At 45.2% G+C, this 18,512-nt stretch overlaps 1 protein-coding gene across 1 annotated transcript in view; it reads left to right on the top strand.

The window, feature by feature from the left end:
* MED13L (mediator complex subunit 13L) overlaps nt 1–18,512 on the top strand; it is a 171,624-nt gene that overhangs the window by 135,063 nt on the left and 18,049 nt on the right. The window contains exons 17-26 of the mRNA XM_035098346.2: nt 2,136–3,082; nt 5,285–5,464; nt 5,833–6,056; nt 7,665–7,857; nt 9,800–10,250; nt 11,152–11,371; nt 14,031–14,219; nt 15,606–15,829; nt 16,859–17,001; nt 17,546–17,704. Of these exons, the coding sequence (XP_034954237.2) occupies nt 2,136–3,082; nt 5,285–5,464; nt 5,833–6,056; nt 7,665–7,857; nt 9,800–10,250; nt 11,152–11,371; nt 14,031–14,219; nt 15,606–15,829; nt 16,859–17,001; nt 17,546–17,704 (2,930 nt within the window). The remainder of the gene's footprint in view (nt 1–2,135; nt 3,083–5,284; nt 5,465–5,832; nt 6,057–7,664; nt 7,858–9,799; nt 10,251–11,151; nt 11,372–14,030; nt 14,220–15,605; nt 15,830–16,858; nt 17,002–17,545; nt 17,705–18,512) is intronic.

Here is an 18,512-nt window from a genome sequence, read left to right as displayed (position 1 = left end):
ACAACAGTTAGGGTGATGGCTGCCCTTCCCACCACTAATGTACAATCAAATGAGGGAGAACGTCATTATTTTCACATCATATCAAGCTTAGGGTTAGCCAGCTCTTAACACTGGCATAAAGTGCCCATTGCACCTCTTAGCTATTTAGCTCATAGATCAAGGCTGGAAAACATTGGGCCTGGGGGGCCAAATCTGGACTTCAGGACCATCTCCAGCCACACACTCTTCTTCTCAGGCATTCTGTGCTCCCTCCTTGCATGTTTTTACCTGGCTAGAATGTGTCTCTGAATTCTGATGGTGCTTCTGGCGTGGCTGGTTGGAGGGTGGACAGGGCTGTGTGACGTTGTATACAAAGTAGCCTATTGCACAGAGGTAAAATTTAGATTCATTGCTGTTCCCACCTTTGCTGCTGACCTTGCCCATCGCTGGGATGAAGGTTGCCTGGAAGGGAATGCAGTTGCAAAGATTCCTTGCACCCATCATAGAAAGAGGAGGTTGACCTTAATGCCAGTCAAGTTTTTTTCCTCCCATTACTTACTTCCTTGCCCAGCTTGCTGGATATTCCTGGTCCAGACACAACCTGCCCATTTGCTGTGCTCTGATCCTCTCCTCTCTGAAAGTTAGTGCCAGTATATCAACTAAGAATTAATTGGAACCCCGTTTAGCAGTCCCAATGAAATGCAAAGCCCAGCTGCTGATCTCGAAACACGGCAAGCATGGAAACCATAAAATGTATGAAACCCCTTAAAAATGGAACATGCAATGTAAGGCTCTCCCATCTGCAGTGAATTGATTTTAGAGGGGAAGCAGCTAGTATCTTTATATCAGTCCTTTATATCAATCACTTTCTTCAAAGGTTCTTTGGTGTTCTCTGAGGAATTGCAAAGAAAGGAAAAGACAGGGGAAATGTGAAGCTCTTGACACCACCTAGGCAGCAATTTAATTTCTTTTTTTCCTGTAATGGTAACTACTTCCCAAGGCTTGAGCTGATTATTAATTGCAGGTATTTATTGGGATAAAAATCTTTTATTTCCAGTGTAATCCAATTAGAGCAATGGCTGTTACTGCAGGCTTCTGCGAAAGAGGTGATTGCTAATCAAGATTTCTTGGTCACCTTTTGTTGCTTCTCAGAGGCACTCGCTGCGCTTCAGCTTCTTTCTAAACCTGTAGGCTGTTCCCCCCCGCCCCTTCCCCATTTCATTTTCCCTGACTGGCACTCCAGTCCATTAGAGATAACAGGGAAATTATTCCGGAGAATCAAGTTTCACTGCATTTCCTTCTCAAATTGCTGGCAGAATGGGAGTTCAAAATGAATATTTAAACTTTCACATTAGCTGAAGAGGGAAAGTAGAAGCATTTAAATCTGCAGGTTTCTACTCCTTCATCAGGGGAGCAATTGCCATAAGGAGCACATTTTAAGAAAAGTGTTTTTATTAGCAACGGTAAGTAGGAACAACTGTGGAGATCTGCATCCATGTTGCCCTTACTGTGCGATTCCATGGCAGGAGTTGTGTATGTGTCATCTAAAAGTAGCTTCTTGGTGAAATGGAAGGCCGTTTCCTGATGACAGAAATATGAGAAATAATTGTGCAGTTTTGAATAATGTGAATACAAGTGTTGGGCTCTTCCAGTTGTGGCACAAGCAGGCCGCAAACCCAAAGGCTAGTTTGCAAGCAGAGATCTGAATTTCAACAGTTCATGAAATTTACCCAGGATTAGGTGAAGTAGGTATAAATCAGTTAAAATATAAGATCCATATTCAGAAGTAAGCAATTTAAGTGCTGTTATTCCTATACCTGTTTAGCATTTCTTTTGTGCACATGTGGCTGTCTTTATTTATTTAGCAATCTGTTTTCCTTCAAAGCTGTTGCACTGCTAATAGTGACCTGACTCCAGCCACTTGGTAGATGCATTTTTTTTGGTAAAGCTTGGTGTATTTTTTTGTTTAGTCTCTTTCCTGTGCCGTATCAGAAAGCTTCTTAACCTGGTTGTTGACAAGATCTCTCGTGGCATGCTATGGATAAGACTTAAAAAGGCAGATCTCTGTAACCACTTCCCATTTAGATGAAAGTTGTGTGAAGAAACCATAAACGCAGCCTGATAACTCTTCCCTGTTTCCCCTTATCTGCTCTTAGCAACATCCCCAGTGTTGGGAGCCTGGCCGATCAAGACTACATTCAGATGAACACTCCCCAGATGAGCACTCCGGTGACGCTAAACAGCGCTGCCCCGGCTAGCAACAGTGGGGCGGGAGTATTGCCTTCCCCGGCCACTCCTCGTTTTTCTGTCCCTACGCCACGCACACCCAGGACCCCAAGGACTCCTAGAGGTGGGGGCACTGCCAGCGGGCAAGGATCCGTCAAGTACGACAGCACGGATCAAGGTTCGCCAGCCTCGACGCCTTCCACAACCCGGCCTCTCAATTCCGTGGAGCCGGCCACAGTGCAGCCAATCCTGGAAGCCCACAGCCTGTATGTCACACTCATCCTTTCAGACTCCGTGCTGAACATCTTCAAAGACAGCAACTTCGACAGCTGCTGCATCTGCGCGTGCAACATGAATATCAAAGGTGCCGACGTTGGGCTGTACATCCCGGATTCATCGAACGAGGACCAGTATCGGTGCACTTGTGGATTCAGTGCAATTATGAACCGCAAGCTAGGGTACAACTCTGGGCTGTTCATCGAGGATGAACTGGATATTTTTGGCAGGACTTCAGACATTGGCCAGGTGGCAGAGAGGAGATTGATGATGTGTCAGACCACCTTGATTCCTCAGCTGGGAGAGGGGTCCAAAAGGGCCCAGGAGCCCCCAGTAAGCCTCCTCCTCCTCCTCCAGAATCAGCACACCCAGCCTTTCACCTCTCTGAGCTGCTTGGACTACATGTCCGCCACTAGCAGGCAGTCGCTCTCTTACACAAACTGGAGTTACGACAGAGTTCAGGCAGAGAGCAACGACTCCTGGATCGAGTGCTTCAACGCTCTGGAGCAAGGCAGGCAGTATGTGGATAACCCCACGGGTGGGAAAGTGGATGAAGCTCTAGTCAGAAGCGCGACAGTTCACTCTTGGCCTCACAGCAACGGTGAGATTTTGCTTCTCTTTTCGGTCTTTTGGAAAACACTTCTGGGTGCTATGGTTACTTATTTTATTTTTATTGTTGTTGTCAACTTCATTTCAGTATAAGGGTGGTTCACAGGGTTGGTTTCTCAAACTTCTGAGTTCACCAACTCATAGAATTGTACAGTTGGAAGCAGAGCCAGCCCGGGACATTTTTGCTGCTAGCGGCAAAGCAGAAATGCCGCCCCCCATCGCTGCCACCTCTGCTGCATGCCCACCCACCATGTGCCCACTGTCTTGCACCTGCCAACTGCTGCCTAGCAGCAGCACTGGTCACTCGGGTGAGTGCACAGTGGCAGAGTGCATTGGGCACCCAGTGGAGGAGGCAGTGGCAGTGAGTGTAGTGTTCCTCTGAGGCTGGATCTGCTCCCCCTCCCAGCTGTCTGGACCCTGGCGCCCTGAGGCAGCTGTCTCACCTTACCTCATGGGCAGACTGGCTCTGATTGGAAGGGACCCAAAGGGGCGTGTAGTCCAACCTCCCACAATGCAGGAATCACAGCACATCACTCCTTGATGAGCTTTTAATTTGCCTTCAACCCGAACCGCAAATTCTTGGGAGTGCAAACTAAATAAAGTCAACAAATATCAATATACAATCAACACTTATAAATCATCGGTCACCATTATGAGGAATCTTAAAATGTAAAATTGTTGTATTGTCAGATCATCTAATTAAATACAGAGATTCCTCACTGGCAATGGAGGTGAACATACCCATGATCTTGTAAATTTACTTTTTGACCCTCTTTCAACCCCTGGCCACCCTGCACAGTCCTATTTGTTGGCCAGACAAAATTTAATAATTCAGAGAAAGAGAGAGAAGTGGTAGCTCAGAGGTAAAATGCATGTTTTGCATATGGAAGGTCCCAGTTAAAAAGATCACATAACGGAAAAATGACGGGGGCCCTTTGTTGCCTCAGACCGAGAGTGGCTGCCAGTCAGAGTAGACATTGCTGAGCTAAATGAACAAATATACTGACCTGGCATGAGAAGCTTCTGAAGTTTCCTGGGTTTGTTCATTAGCCCTTTACTGCTGTTCATTTCAGATTCTGATATGATACAATATTCTTCTGCACAAGCAGGGCACTGCAACAAAATGTTGCAGTGTGGAGTGCTTCTATTCAGGGTTATAACTTCTCAATTCATTTTGCCCTTCCCTGATGCTGACCTACAGCAGTCAGCATTCTATGCCAACTTCATTTGTCATTGGACTGCTTAGGGATTGCTTTTGCAGGTAAGCTGAACACACTGGTAGCCAATTTCAGTTACATTAAAATTCTTCATTTATTTATTTCTATTAGCAGTTCTAACATCCATCCCTGGGGACATTTTAAACACTTTCCCAATTGACCTACCTGTACAATGATGTGATGTTGTGTACCTTTTTTGTGTCCATGTGTCTTGTCCTCCCCCATTTCCGGAAACTCCATTCCTCCTCCTGGTTTTCATTCCTGGCCCAATTGTCAGTCAATATTCTGAACACTTTTAAAGTGGGTTCTCCATACTTCTGTACTTACCCAGAGCCTGCTGATAACCTCTCTTTTATGCATGGCTGTTGACATTTTGTCTCTATCACCAATGACACTTGAATGATTGAGTGTCATTTAGAATGTATGATGCTCTACAATATTATGCTGTGTATGTTTCAAGTGCTTGTATGCTGTTTACTGAACTCCACTTATTTTAACAAGACTCGGCAGCCACTGGAAGCATGTAGGTCATGGATGTGATATTCTGCAGAGCCTCTTAACATGTGGACAAGGGGCTATGCCCAGTGGAGCTCTCATTCTTTTTCAACTTCAAACTACTTTTTGAAAGTCACACAAGGGTTTCAAGTGTCTTGCAAATTGCAGAATGCGTAAAAGCTGTATGTTCACATCTCAGAACTGTGGCATATGTGCACCTTCTGTAAGATGATCTTTTGGGTGAGGCTTCTAGAGAACCAACCAAAGTATCATTATCAAGATCAGAGTATAGTATTGGATACCACCAGAAAGATGAAACAGAATTCCTTGGAATTTTGAAACTACTATTAATATATTGATGGATAAAAAAAGTAGGATACTCTGTGGTGGTGGTGATGATGATGATGATTATAAAGCAAGGGAATTGAACCATTCCCTGTCACTGTATTCTTGAGTCTAGCTGCTTTGTTGTTGTTTTTCAGTTCTAGACATCAGCATGCTCTCCTCCCAGGACGTAGTACGCATGCTTCTGTCTCTCCAGCCTTTCCTCCAAGATGCCATCCAGAAGAAGCGGACTGGCAGGACCTGGGAAAACATCCAGCATGTCCAAGGACCCCTCACCTGGCAGCAGTTCCATAAAATGGCAGGACGGGGAACCTATGGTACAGCAAACACACCCATACTTTTATTTCTTTGTGCTGGTGCAAGAGACCATAGCTTTCTAGATTTAAAAATGGCAGATGTGGGATGTCTTATCCAGTAGGTGCCATGCCAGCTGCGTTGCATGCACCATTCACACCCAACAGTCATTGTGCTGGCTGTGGTTTTCACAGCAGCAAAACCATTATTGCTTGATTGCAAGGCATTTCCGGTAACCTTTCAGTGGAGGAAGTGGCTCCATGGGAGGTGTCTGGAGCAATATGGTACTTTTTGCATCAAAAGCTAGTCTTGGAAAGCCTGTCAAACCTCAGCCTGTGGTGTCTGTGGCAGCTGTTTGAGTCCTCTGACACTTCCTTCCCTGTTGATTCAGGTTCAGAGGAGTCTCCCGAGCCTCTTCCAATCCCCACTTTGCTGGTCAGCTATGACAAGGACTTCCTGACAATCTCTCCCTTCTCCTTGCCATTCTGGGAGAGGCTGCTGCTGGACCCATACGGAGGCCACCGGGATGTTGCCTATATCGTGGTGTGTCCAGAAAACGAGGCCTTGCTTGATGGAGCCAAAACTTTCTTCAGGGACTTGAGCGCCGTATATGAGGTTGGTGAGCAAGAGGGAGTTTCGTAAGGTTTATTAGGACTCTGTGCCCTTGCGCCCCCCCCCAATAAAAAAGCAGGTGTCAGTGACCGAAATTCTAGCAAACAGCAGTCCTCGTCTTTTGTTTTTCATTTGTGCCCCAACGGATTACACCATCAACATCTATTATTGGGAAAATGGCATAGCTTGAGCAGCATGGGAGGGCTAAAGGCAATAATTGCATTAAAGCAGCCTTTGCCAACCTGGTCCCTTCTGCACTGGTTTTAGTTTGAGACTCCCATCAGCTCTAGCAAGCACAAGCTTGCTGCGGCTCATGGGCAGAGCCGTAGCTAGGTGATCCTGTGCCCCTGGCAGAACTGTTTCCCCTAGCCACTGACAAATTAGCTCTTCTTTCCGCCTCTCCTCCAACCCCCCCCATTCAATTCACCCTCTATTTAAAAGATTTTCTTATGAGGTGATGATATTTTTATTTATAGACATATATATGAACATATTTGTATCCGATTTTGCGGGGACCCCTCGCTTGCGCCCCTGGTGGGGGCCCACCTCACCCCCCCTAACTATGGCCCTGCTCATGGGAGTTGTCGATTAAAAACATCCAGAGGGCAGCAGGTTGGCAAAGTCTGCTTTAAAGCATCAGATTCTCTCTTCAAGATAACCAGGTGACAGCAAAAACTGCAATTTTAGCAGGGGCAATTAGAATAAGATCTATTATTTCATTATTGGTGTATTTTGTATAGTTAAGTTTTTGCCTCTATCTTCAGTACACTTCTTTTTATTTTATTGCTATGGCTAGTGGCTGATGCAAATAAAGATTCTTCTGATTCTGATACATCAGATTCTCAAAGAAGCAGAAAATTAGTGTCATATCCGGGGGTGGAGGGGGTGTTCTTTGGAGTATACAAACCTTTCTTCTTAGCCTAGCACACCAGGGGGATCATGAGGTAAGGAAAAATACCTACAATTCTTTGAAAAATTGGCACATTTGGATTATATGCAATTGCTTTTGTTGGTTTTATTTTATTTTTTGGAAAGCCCTGTTATTGTGTGACAATGTCAGTCCATTTCATTTTCTGTTTATTCTCAGAGGCACACACCTATTTTTTTTAATAGGGTATTTCCAGTCCAAGTCAGTGGTAATACTTTAATTATCCACTAGGATGCAGTAATGCTTAAGCAACAAGTCAGGGTGGGTAACAGAAATAGAGACTTTCGCAATTTCCACAATTGCAAATATTGTGGAGCAGGAAAGCTTCTGTTGCAATTGCTCACTGTTTTACTGTGATATCCCAAGAGAGCTCAGAGTGCTTGAGTTCCACTGAAAGTCATGGGAGGTAAGAACACTGGCATTGAAATAAATTGCACTTGGGTAAACTTGGATTCTTCTTTTCTGTCCTTTAGGCTTAATTGTGAGCCAGTTGAAATAGAGTGAGAGATGGACTTTTTGTTTCATTTATGCTTTACCTGTGGGAGCATCCCATTTTTTAAATAAATAAATAAATGCTGGATTGGGGATGCATGTTCAGACCTCTGAAGATTTCTAGAACTAGATCTGTGATTTGTGAATATGTATTGCACTACTACAATAAGTTTTCCTCTTTATGTCTCCAGATGTGTCGACTTGGTCAACATAAACCAATCTGTAAAGTGTTGCATGATGGGATCATGCAAGTGGGAAAGACCGTAGCCCAGAAGCTGACAGATGAGCTTGTGAGTGACTGGTTTAACCCACCCTGGGGCAATGAAGACTGTGACAATCATTCCAGGCTCAAACTTTATGCGCAAGTCTGTCGTCACCACCTAGGTAAGAGACAGAGTAGGTCGGAGGCGATTCATTTCAGCTGGGCTCTTCAACTTCAAAGCCCAGACACTTTACATTCTCTCAATGGCGCTCCCTGTCCTAAAGGTTGCATAGGTAGCCAAGAGCAGGAGGACAGTTTTGATGGACTGAACTCTAAAGGTCCATCTAGTTCAGCGTCCTCTTCCCAAGAGTGGTCATCCACGTGCTTCTGGGAAGCATATAAACAGACATGAGGGTAACACCTCTCCTTCTATATTTAGCCTAGTTCTCATGGCTAAGAATTATTTATTTATACATTTCTCTCCCTGGGCTTGTGTTGGGGTGATTTTCTTGTTGTTGCTTAACCTTGGCAGGTATACCCTGTTTTTCCAACCAGCCTGACTTTTTTTACTGCTCATACTTTGTTCTGAATTGGTTGAGTATTGGCTGAAAAACTGATGTACGTGATGGTTCATGAGGTCAAGGTCATGGCTGCTGGATGTGACATCCGATCAAATAGTTATGACTAGCACACTATATTTTCTGGGGCATATAGTGGAAAGAATTGGCATTCTCTGGCTTTCTCCTATGTGGTCCAGCTGTAGCCTTCTCTAATTCTCTGTTACTGCTAAGGAAACACTACTCTGTCCTAAGCTTAGTCATAGACAAGCCAGAAAGGAGGAAGCGTATACAAATCAACATGTCCCTGCCTTGAGATAATCAGGAGATACAACCTTCTAAGCAGATGCCCTCTACCATTGCTCCTTCCTTCAGTAAGATACAGGTTCAGAACCATGCAACTTACGTTCCACTCTATCCCCAAGACCTGGGATGGCCTACGGCAGGGGTTCCCAAACTACGGCTCCCGGGCCGGATGCGGCCCAATCGGCCTCCCAATCCGGCCCGCGACGGCCCCCGCCGCCCGCTGCCGCCGCCCGCTCTTACGGTGCGCGGCGCGGCGACGATCTTAAAAATCGGCAAAAAATTGCCGAAAATCCTTTGTGCGCATGCGTATGGGCCTCTCCCGACCCAGAAGAGGTCATTTCCGATGCACTTCCGGGGTGGGGGAGGCCCATACACATGCGCACAAGCGATTTTCGGCGATTTTTTCCCGACCGTGTGCGTGTGCGCATGCGCACGGGCGCTCACTCCCCCGCCCTCCGGCCCGCTGCACGGTAAATCTGGGGACCCCTGGCCTACGGTGTTAACTTTAAAATGGGGGGGGGCAAGGAAAAACAGCTTTCTACTAATACATACGAACATGAGTTTGACCAAACTGCGGGAGATAGTGGAAGACAGGAGTGCCTGGCGTGCTATGGTCCACGGGGTCACAAAGAGTCGGACACGACTAAACAACTAAACAACAACAACAACTACTAATACATAACCTCAAATCAAAAGGGAGGTCTGATCTACTTGTGTGTGAAGGAGGAAGGGGAGCGATCATTCCCTGGCCAGTGTGGGGAGCATCCTGCACACCAGTTTGTGAGAAGTCCCAGCACCTTATTTGGTCCATTGAGTAATGGATGAGACCTGTCCTTCCCAGCAGAACTCCAGAACAACTTCCAGGATTGGAATTCATATGCTGAATCCTCAGTTAAGCACGTACCAGTGAAACCTGTCAGTAATGTAAACAGCCTGTTCCCAGGACATTTTGCAAAATTGGATATATACATCTGTACTCCTTGGGCTTCCAGAACTAGCAATAAAAAGGAAAGTTCATGATTTCCCTTTCCTCCCACTTGTCACACTGCAGGGACTCTGCAGTGCCACTTGACTCCCAGTCAGTAAAGTCCTTATCAAGGAAATAATTCTGTCTGCCTGCCTGACTCTTGTTTTGAAAGCCTAGACTTTGTGGTGCTTTTTTTTTCTTTTTTCCCTTTTTGCTGTTGCCAAGGCTTGCCCTTCAGACTGCCTTTTTCTCAGTCATGATTTTTAACATCTTTGCATCTTTGTTTTCTTTCAGCACCTTACTTAGCAACTTTGCAACTTGACAGCAGCCTGCTGGTGCCACCTAAACACCAGACAGCACCAGCACCACCACCAAGCCAGGAACAAACACTATCTGGGAATTCTGCACCAATTCCTCCAAATTCGGCCTGCCTCGCTGCGTCTGGGGCTCCCCCAACTGGCAGTTCTTTCACCCCCACACCCAATGGAGGGACCACAAGCCTCCCAGGAGGCAACAGTTCAACCTCTGGATCCACAGTGCCACAGCTGTCAGCATCCTCCTCAGTGCCCAGTATTAACCAGACAAGCACTACCTCCTCTTCAGGGTTCAGCGGTGGCCTACCTCAAGGTCAAAACCCAATTCTTGGTGTAAATTCTACGGAGAGACCCCAAGGAAGCACAGTCTCTGGAGGAGATGCAGAGACAGGGCATAATTCATCTCAACAGCAGCAAGAAGGACAGGAAAGGTAGGTCCAGTGAGCATTCAAAGCAGGGTTTTTTTATCTCTCTTTCTCTCTCTGTGTATGTCTAATGTTCTGTAGTTTATCCCTGCATACTGTACGATGACTGGTGATTTTTCTTTCTGATGCTCTGCTGACAATCTTGAATGCAGCATTAAGACTGCTTAAGTCAATTGATTTCAGCTGGTTTGCTTTCCAACATTTCTAGTCCAAATCCTTTCACCCAAAGGTCCCAAGGCAGATGGAATCTATAAATTCAAACACAAGAGTAGCACTAGTTACAGGTAGGTAGCCGTGTTGGTCTGCTGCAGTTGAAACAAAATTTAAAAATTCCTTCCAGTAGCACCTTAGAGACCAACTAAGTTTGTTATTGGTATGAGCTTTCGTGTGCGTGCACACTTCTTCAGATATCTGCACACGAAAGCTCATACCAATAACAAACGTAGTTGGTCTCTAAGGTGCTACTGGAAAGAGTAGCACTGTTAAACCAAATCAGAATACGTCAACATGGATGGGATTGCCCCAAACTAAAATATTTGCCCTGAGAACTCTTTGTTAGAGGGTTTAAGGAGGCATAACTCTGTGTAGAATCATTGAATTGGAAGGGACCCAAAGGGTCGTTTAGTCCCAACTCCCTACTTTGCAGGAACCACAGCTAAGCCTGTGTTCTGCTGCAACCAACGCTTAGGCTTTGGGATAGGCCAAGGTAACCTTGTAGCACTAAGCTGCTGTCTCTTGATAATTCGCTTTTTCTGTGCCTTTGGAGCAAGCTGGTCCTCTTTTCTCAGGCTGCTTCAGGGCCTCCCCCTTCCTTTCCCCCTATACCTCTTTTCCATAGCCTCCCATGTGTGTAATCTCTTTACTGAAGATGTTTTAAATCAGCACTTAACACCCTGTTCTTTTCTAGTTCTGCAGAGAGGGAGAGGATAGGAATTCCAACGGAACCCGAGTCGGCAGATAGCCATGTCTACCCTCCGGCTGTCGTCATCTATATGGTGGATCCTTTCACCTACACTGCCGAGGAGGAATCCACCTCTGCCAACTTCTGGCTCTTGAGCTTGATGCGGTGTTACACAGAGATGCTGGACAACTTGCCTGAAAATATGAGGAATTCTTTCATTCTCCAGGTAACTTATATATTTATATAGAATATTTTATAGTGGGCCCTTCTAGCCACTAAAACCCATTTAAAAGCAACCTCGGCAGCAGAGATCACAAGTTTAGCAGGCAAAAAACGTTCATTGGTCGCCAAAAGACAGCCAGAGAGAGGGCTATCTGTGCTTTATGGGGCAATATATTCCACAGAATTGGTGCAACCACAGAAACTCTGTTCCTAGTCATCTTCAACAGTGCCGCCACACTCAGAGGGGACACAGAGAATCGCCTCTCCTCCTGATCTTTGGAAGCAAGGAGGGTGATAAAGGAGGAGGTCCCTCATGTGTCCTGGGGCCAGGCCACTTAGAGAGAGACCGGTTTGCTTCTTAGGTTTTGAGCCAAATGGTGCTCTTGCCAGCTCATTATGTGCCTTGCTTATATCCACGGACCTATAGTTTGGTTTGTAAGTACATGGCCTTTTGCCAGTGGAAATCAGAGCTCTAAATAGAACACAGTATGACATATTGAATATAGCACATTCTCTTCTTCAAGATTCTTCCGGACAGCACACTTTGTGCAAACGTTTTTAGAGCAACGTGTCTTTTTGTGGGTTTATTGTGGCTTGGGAGCAGAAATTAAATTTATGTAGGGCAGGGTACATCACATACTCCTTGTAGCAAATATCTCATAGGACACCTGCACAGGACATCCTGCAGAGCCATTCAAATTAAGATCTTGATTTAATCTCATTTGCTTTGTGAATGTAGCTGTGTTGGAAGACCGTAGCAGATTTTTGCTAGCTCTGTAGCAAGATAAAGCACAAAAATCATGGGAGAAAATTGGCAGTGGCCGTTAGGCACACGTTAAATGTGTGATGAGTCTACCGTACCCAGGAGTAGTGATGATGATGATGATGATGTTATACCCCACCCATCTGGCTGCTCTGGGCAGCTTCCAGCAAAATATAAAAAATACTAAGTTGTCAGACATTAAAAGCTTCCCTGAACAGGGCTGTCTTTTGATGTTTTCTAAAAGTTGTGTCATTCTTTATCTCCCTGACATCTGATGGGAGGGTGTTCTACAGGGAGGGTGCCACTGCCAAGAAGGCCCTCTGCCTGGAGCCCTTTGATTACTACACACAATTAGTTCAGTGTTTATTCTGTAAAGATCTTGACCTCCAGAAAGTGCAGGTGAGTCTGAGGTTTAATTCTCACAAACAGCAGATGACAAAGTAAACCTCTATCTGGAGTATTAACAGGAAGTGCAGCTCATACTATGGAACACTTACCCATGGGGGGGGGGGATTGCCTCCGTGTATTTATTTTATTTACAGCATTTCTATACCACTCAATACATTAAAAATTTCTCCAAACGGTGGACAGAAAACTGAAGCAGCAACAGACAACTTAAACAAAAATATTGCAAACATAGAGAGTTACGTATAAAAATGCTACATGAATACAAAATTATATTTAGACAGATAGACAGACACACACACACACACAGAGAGAGAGAGAGAGAGAGAGAGAGAGAGACAGACAGACAGACACACACACACAGAGAGAGAGAGAGAGAGAGAGAGAGAGAGAGAGAGAGAGAGAGAGAGAGAGAGAGAGAGAGAGAGAGAGAGAGAGATCAGTTCATTTTCCTTCTGACACACCCTCCCTCTCAGCCTCTGGGTTCTCACCCAGGATCCCCAAAACTCTCACAACGAGACTAGTCTATCACTCTAGACTTGCTTTTTATGGGCAGGCCCACAGCTGTATCCCATTCAGCCACACTCTCCACACCCGGTTCCAGGTACAACAGGCTTGTTCAGTTTTCCAGGGAGTCCAAAGGATGGGAAAAGTGTGGCCCTCCAGCTCTTTCTTCCCTCTCTGTCTTCTCCTCTTCCGCCTCCAACTAGATAGAGTTAGACCAGGCATCCCCAAACTGCGGCCCTCCAGATGTTTTGGCCTACAACTCCCATGATCCCTACCTAACAGGACCAGTGGTCAGGGATGATGGGAATTGTAGTCCAAAACATCTGGAGGGCCGAAGTTTGGGGATGCCTGAGTTAGCCTATCAGGGACCTTTTCTACCTGATAGCCATCTTTCTATATGGAAGCCTCAATTCTGGGTGAAAGAATATCCCATCCTCTTGAGTTCCTATCTTTGTGAAGTCAGACAGCCAAGGAGCAGGTTTCCTACTGCAGCTGCTGTTTTTGAGAGCCTGGCTTAAAACATAGCTTTTCTGAGAAGTACTTGGGTGTCAGAGGTTCTCTTGAAGGCTATGGAGTTGAAGTACATCAGACACACACATGAAAATTGCTTCTAGATGACTAAGCAGTGGCATAATGGGACTCGAATATTATTGATAGCAGGTTCTCTCCAGGCCATTGAAATGGCATCAGTTTGTGTGAATTCACTCAGCTCACCCCAGCCTGCGGCAAATGGCTCATGTTGAAGAACGGGCAGAATAACAGTGATTGCTTCACACATTAAGGGAACAGCGTGTCCCAAGTTTTCTACTCTCAAAAAGCTACAACCTCCAAAACAGTTTAAAAATCATCAGGTTTCTTGCTTGCCTTCACTTTTGTGTATACGGGCAAAAAAACATTTTATGGGTGCCCCTTAAATATTAAACATGCAAACGGGTCCTAAGATGAGCCTTATAATCCTGACTTGGTTCCTCTGTCTATCGCACTCTAGATTGTGCCTTGCCAATACATGCTGCAGACCATGAAGGATGAGCAACTCTTTTACATTCAGCACTTGAAGTCTCTGGCATTCTCTGTCTACTGCCAGTGCAGGCAACCGCTGCCCACACAGATCCACATCAAATCCCTGACCGGCTTTGGGCCGGCAGCCAACATTGAGATGATTCTCAAGAACCCGGAGGTGAGTGCTCTAACAAACACACACAATAACCAGCCCCGCCCCGGAAAGCTGAAACGGAACCCGGTACTTGGCCTAAAGTATCTAATTGCTGTCTTGTTGCCCAAGTTATTGCAAGAAGCAGGCAGAGGAGGATGCGGCAGTTGCGTTGAATTGGTGCTTGAGAAACTGAGAGCAGCGATAGTCTCCAAGGCTACCGGGGCTGTTTCAGTGCATTGAGGAGGTTAACTGCACAGCTGGGTTTGCAGCCTAACCCTACCACTCTGAATTTTAGAAGCCTCAAAGCGGAACGATAATTTGCTTCCTTTTCACATGTTACTAAATACCTTAATACGTGTCTCTTGGAATGAAGCAAACAGACAGATGCATTGTCTCATCACCCTTAGGTCAGTAGAACTCCCAACTGTGCAAAACAAAACAAAACAAAGCAAAGCAAAACAAGACTGCAAAAGTAATAAATAAAAATGGTGGTGTCAAATGCTTGAGCCAAGGATTTATCAGTTGCATAGTGGAATCTGCTCAGTCCAGAATGAGCACCTCCATTGACTTACACACTCAGGGTTTCTAAAGTAAGCAGCACAAGAACAGATGTCCACAACAGTGCATATAACCATAAAAGATGCATATAAAATTATTCTGGAGAACTGCAGTATCTCACGTAGCTTGACTCTTTTATACGTGATATATACATGTAATTCGTGTATTCTTTGGCATATAATTATTTGAGGAGAAAGGACAAAGGCCATGCACTAGCAGCTGAGGCATAAGCTCATGCTTGATGCAAGATGCTCACTTGGGTCGGAGCCGAATCTGTTTAAATGCCATTTCTCCTCCATCTCAATTCAAAACTTTGTTACATTTTGTGATGAGAGAGAGGGGAGAAGAGGGAGTGAGTGAATGGGCACAACACTTGTCCTTGCTCTGAAAAACAAACAAACAAAAAAACCTATGTACTGAGCTTGTTTTGAGAAGTTTGTATGAAGTGGCTGCCCCACTATGCTATGGGTTTTTATTTATTTATTTGAGGGATTGATACGCTGCTTAATCATTAAGTGGTGTACACAAAATTACAATTAAAAATATACCACACAAAGGTTAACAACAAGAAGGGTGCCTGCCTAATCTGAGACGGGAGTGAGTGCCACAGGCATGGGCCTGCAACACTGAATGCACTGCTTCTAGCCATAGAGGACCATGGAGGAGTGTAGGGATCAGGTCATCCTTAAGATGAAAATCTTGAGATATTTGCTGTTTGAGTGTTCAAGGTGTTACAATGCTGGTACCTCTCCACATCCCTTGCTTCAGACAAATGGCATACCATAAGCAGAGAGCTGCTGTGACCTTAAAAGCTTTTTCAACATCTTACATGGTGTCTTCTTCTTTTTACAGCGGCCCAGCCCCATTCAGCTGTACTCCCCTCCGTTTATCCTGGCACCCATCAAAGACAAACAGACAGAGCTCGGGGAGACCTTTGGAGAAGCCAGCCAGAAGTACAATGTGCTCTTTGTTGGGTATTGTTTATCTCACGACCAGCGGTGGCTCCTGGCCTCCTGCACTGACCTGCACGGCGAGTTGTTGGAAACCTGCATTGTCAACATCGATTTGCCAAACAGGTAGGGCAGAAAACTGGGTTCTACACATAGTAGCTGAGCATGCACTTTGCACGCTTAAGGTTTCAGTCATCCGCAGCATTTCCAATTTGGGGGATCTTGGATGGCTTGGCTTGGCTGGACAAGCCCTTTATTTCCCTGACATCTTAGAATGCTTCTGTTAGCCACAGGAGAGGCAGTACTGTATTATTATTATTATTATTATTATTATTATTATTATTATTATTATTATTATTTATTAGCAGCAGCATTAGCATTAGGATTAGCATTAATTAATTATTATTATTTCCATTTATAGGCTTCTTACTATCTAAAATATCTCAAAGCAGTTTATGCACACAATGAGTAAATAAAACCATGTCAAATGATTCACATAGCAAAATGCATAACATCCTTATGCATAAACGTAATCTAAAATCAGAGAGCACTACAAGGTCACATAAATATAAAATTTCAAACAATGCAACATACACACAATCAACCATCCAATCTCTCTCATCACACATTTCACACAACCACTGTAACCATTCACTACCTCAAGCATCATCTCTGTCAACCGCCCATACATAAACTACTCACATTCAACAATATTGCAACCCACATTTGAAGGGTCAATGCCAAGCATACACAAATAAGATACCCTCTGGAACAGTACTGGACTCATGACCCATCACTGTTGGGCCATCTAATACACCCCTCTCATCTCTCACCTAAGAAGGGGTGAGAGCCTTTACCAGGCTCTCATGTTGGAGGGCATAGAACTACTTCCATCCACTCACTTCCAACTACAGAATCAGTTGATAGGTGGACTAGCAGTTTGGCTCCGTTTACAGACAATTCATATAGTCACCCCAATGGCATTCAAAGTTCTTGTTTGGTTGCCCACGTGAGAAGAAATACTCTTCAGTGTGAATCTATACTACTGCTTTCCAGTTCTTCATGGATGGAGCATATGAATTTGCATCTTAAATTAGGTTATTGCTACCCTCTGCTGAAATACAAAAATATTCTTTTGTTCTCTCATCTTCATAGATCAAGGAGGTGCAAGGTATCGGCCCGTAAAATTGGCTTGCAGAAGCTGTGGGAATGGTGTATTGGGATCGTCCAGATGACATCACTGCCCTGGAGAGTTGTGATTGGACGCCTTGGGCGACTGGGCCATGGGGAGTTGAAAGGTACGCTGAGCACGTGGTCTTTAACAGGTTGCAAAGCATAGCAACAGGTACTGGCTTGGGGAACAAAGTTGCTTATTGGTATTACGTTACTTGGAAGATAACCCTTGATGACAGCACGAAAGTACAGATTAAAACCACACTAAGCCACAACAGTCTTGAGCTCAGTTTAACCCCCAGTTAAGAAGTCTGGGGGTCTTCACCTGTAGTACAGAACCACATCTTCTGTTGGCTGAAAGGGAGGTGGGTGAGAAAGGGGGGAGGATGGGGAGAGCCGGTGAGCATGCAGAACAAAGATTATAAGGAAGGGCATAAAGGGTCATGGGGGAGAGGAGAGAGCCCTTAAGAACTATGAAGCAGAGAATGATGCTGAGGGAACCAGTGTGTGAATGCAGAGTTGTGCAGACGGGTGTGTAACCGTGTTGCAGTCAAGTGGGCAAGTTTGCCCTATAAGTACTGGGTTGAGTACTTCTGGGACTCTTTTGGGTGTCAGACGATCCCCTGAGAGACTCCGGTGGCATTTTCTCTCTTGCTCTCCCTCTTCCAGACTGGAGCATCCTGCTTGGAGAGTGTTCGCTGCAGACAATCAGCAAGCAGTTGAAGGAGGTGTGTCGGATGTGTGGCATCTCTTCTGCAGACTCCCCCTCAATTCTCAGTGCCTGTTTGGTTGCCATGGAGCCCCAGGGGTCATTTGTGGTGATGCCAGGTAATAAGCCACACTAGAGTCTGATGTTGTGCTTAGTGTGTTTATCTTCACTTAACATCTCGTCCATTTCCTCTATTTTTGGTGGGGGTTGGATTTGTTTTCAAAATGATATATCTACTTTGGCTTATGTTGAAGTACCATGCCATGTATTCAGCACACTGAAAAGATGTAGTGTGCAGAAGCAGCAGGAGATGACATATCCCTCATTCTCCAACCCGCGAATATGAAATACATTGATCTCCTTTTCAATCTGACTGATGAATATTGTGTTCAAATGAGAGTAAAATTCACATGTGTTGAAGCAGTGCAACTGCTGCCGACTGGCTTGCTCCCAGACTAGCCTGAACTACCCATCTTTGCTGGATCCTGTGCGCTGGGTGCAACTTTTTGTCAGAACCCAATCCGCACAAATTGCTTCCCCTTGAAAGACCTATGAAAGCATCACACTGATTTGGTCCACCTAGATTGGGCTCCACATGCATAAGCTTTGGGCAAGCACTGTAGCTAACACTTGGACGTCCATTGGACCTGGAGGAAGGAGAGGAGAACCATCATAGCCCCATTCCCCCACTGCATATAGGCTTCTAGTCATTATAATCTCCTACCCGGGTAACATCATGTAGGGTAGAGCAGGGATGAGCACGTTAAGTGTTCTAAATTGTACAGGAACCTTCCACAAGTTCCAGAGGCTCTTTGCTTCAGAGGTTCAGCCTCCAATTAATGGGTAAATGATGTGCTTAAGAATGTAAGAGCCTTGCTGCTCGATCACACCAAAGGCCCATCTGTTCTCATTGTGGTCATCCAGATG

The sequence above is a fragment of the Zootoca vivipara genome, chromosome 17 (genome assembly GCF_963506605.1).
Source record: "Zootoca vivipara chromosome 17, rZooViv1.1, whole genome shotgun sequence".
Taxonomy (NCBI): Eukaryota; Metazoa; Chordata; class Lepidosauria; order Squamata; family Lacertidae; genus Zootoca; species Zootoca vivipara.
This window is presented reverse-complemented; position numbering and strand designations above follow the sequence as displayed.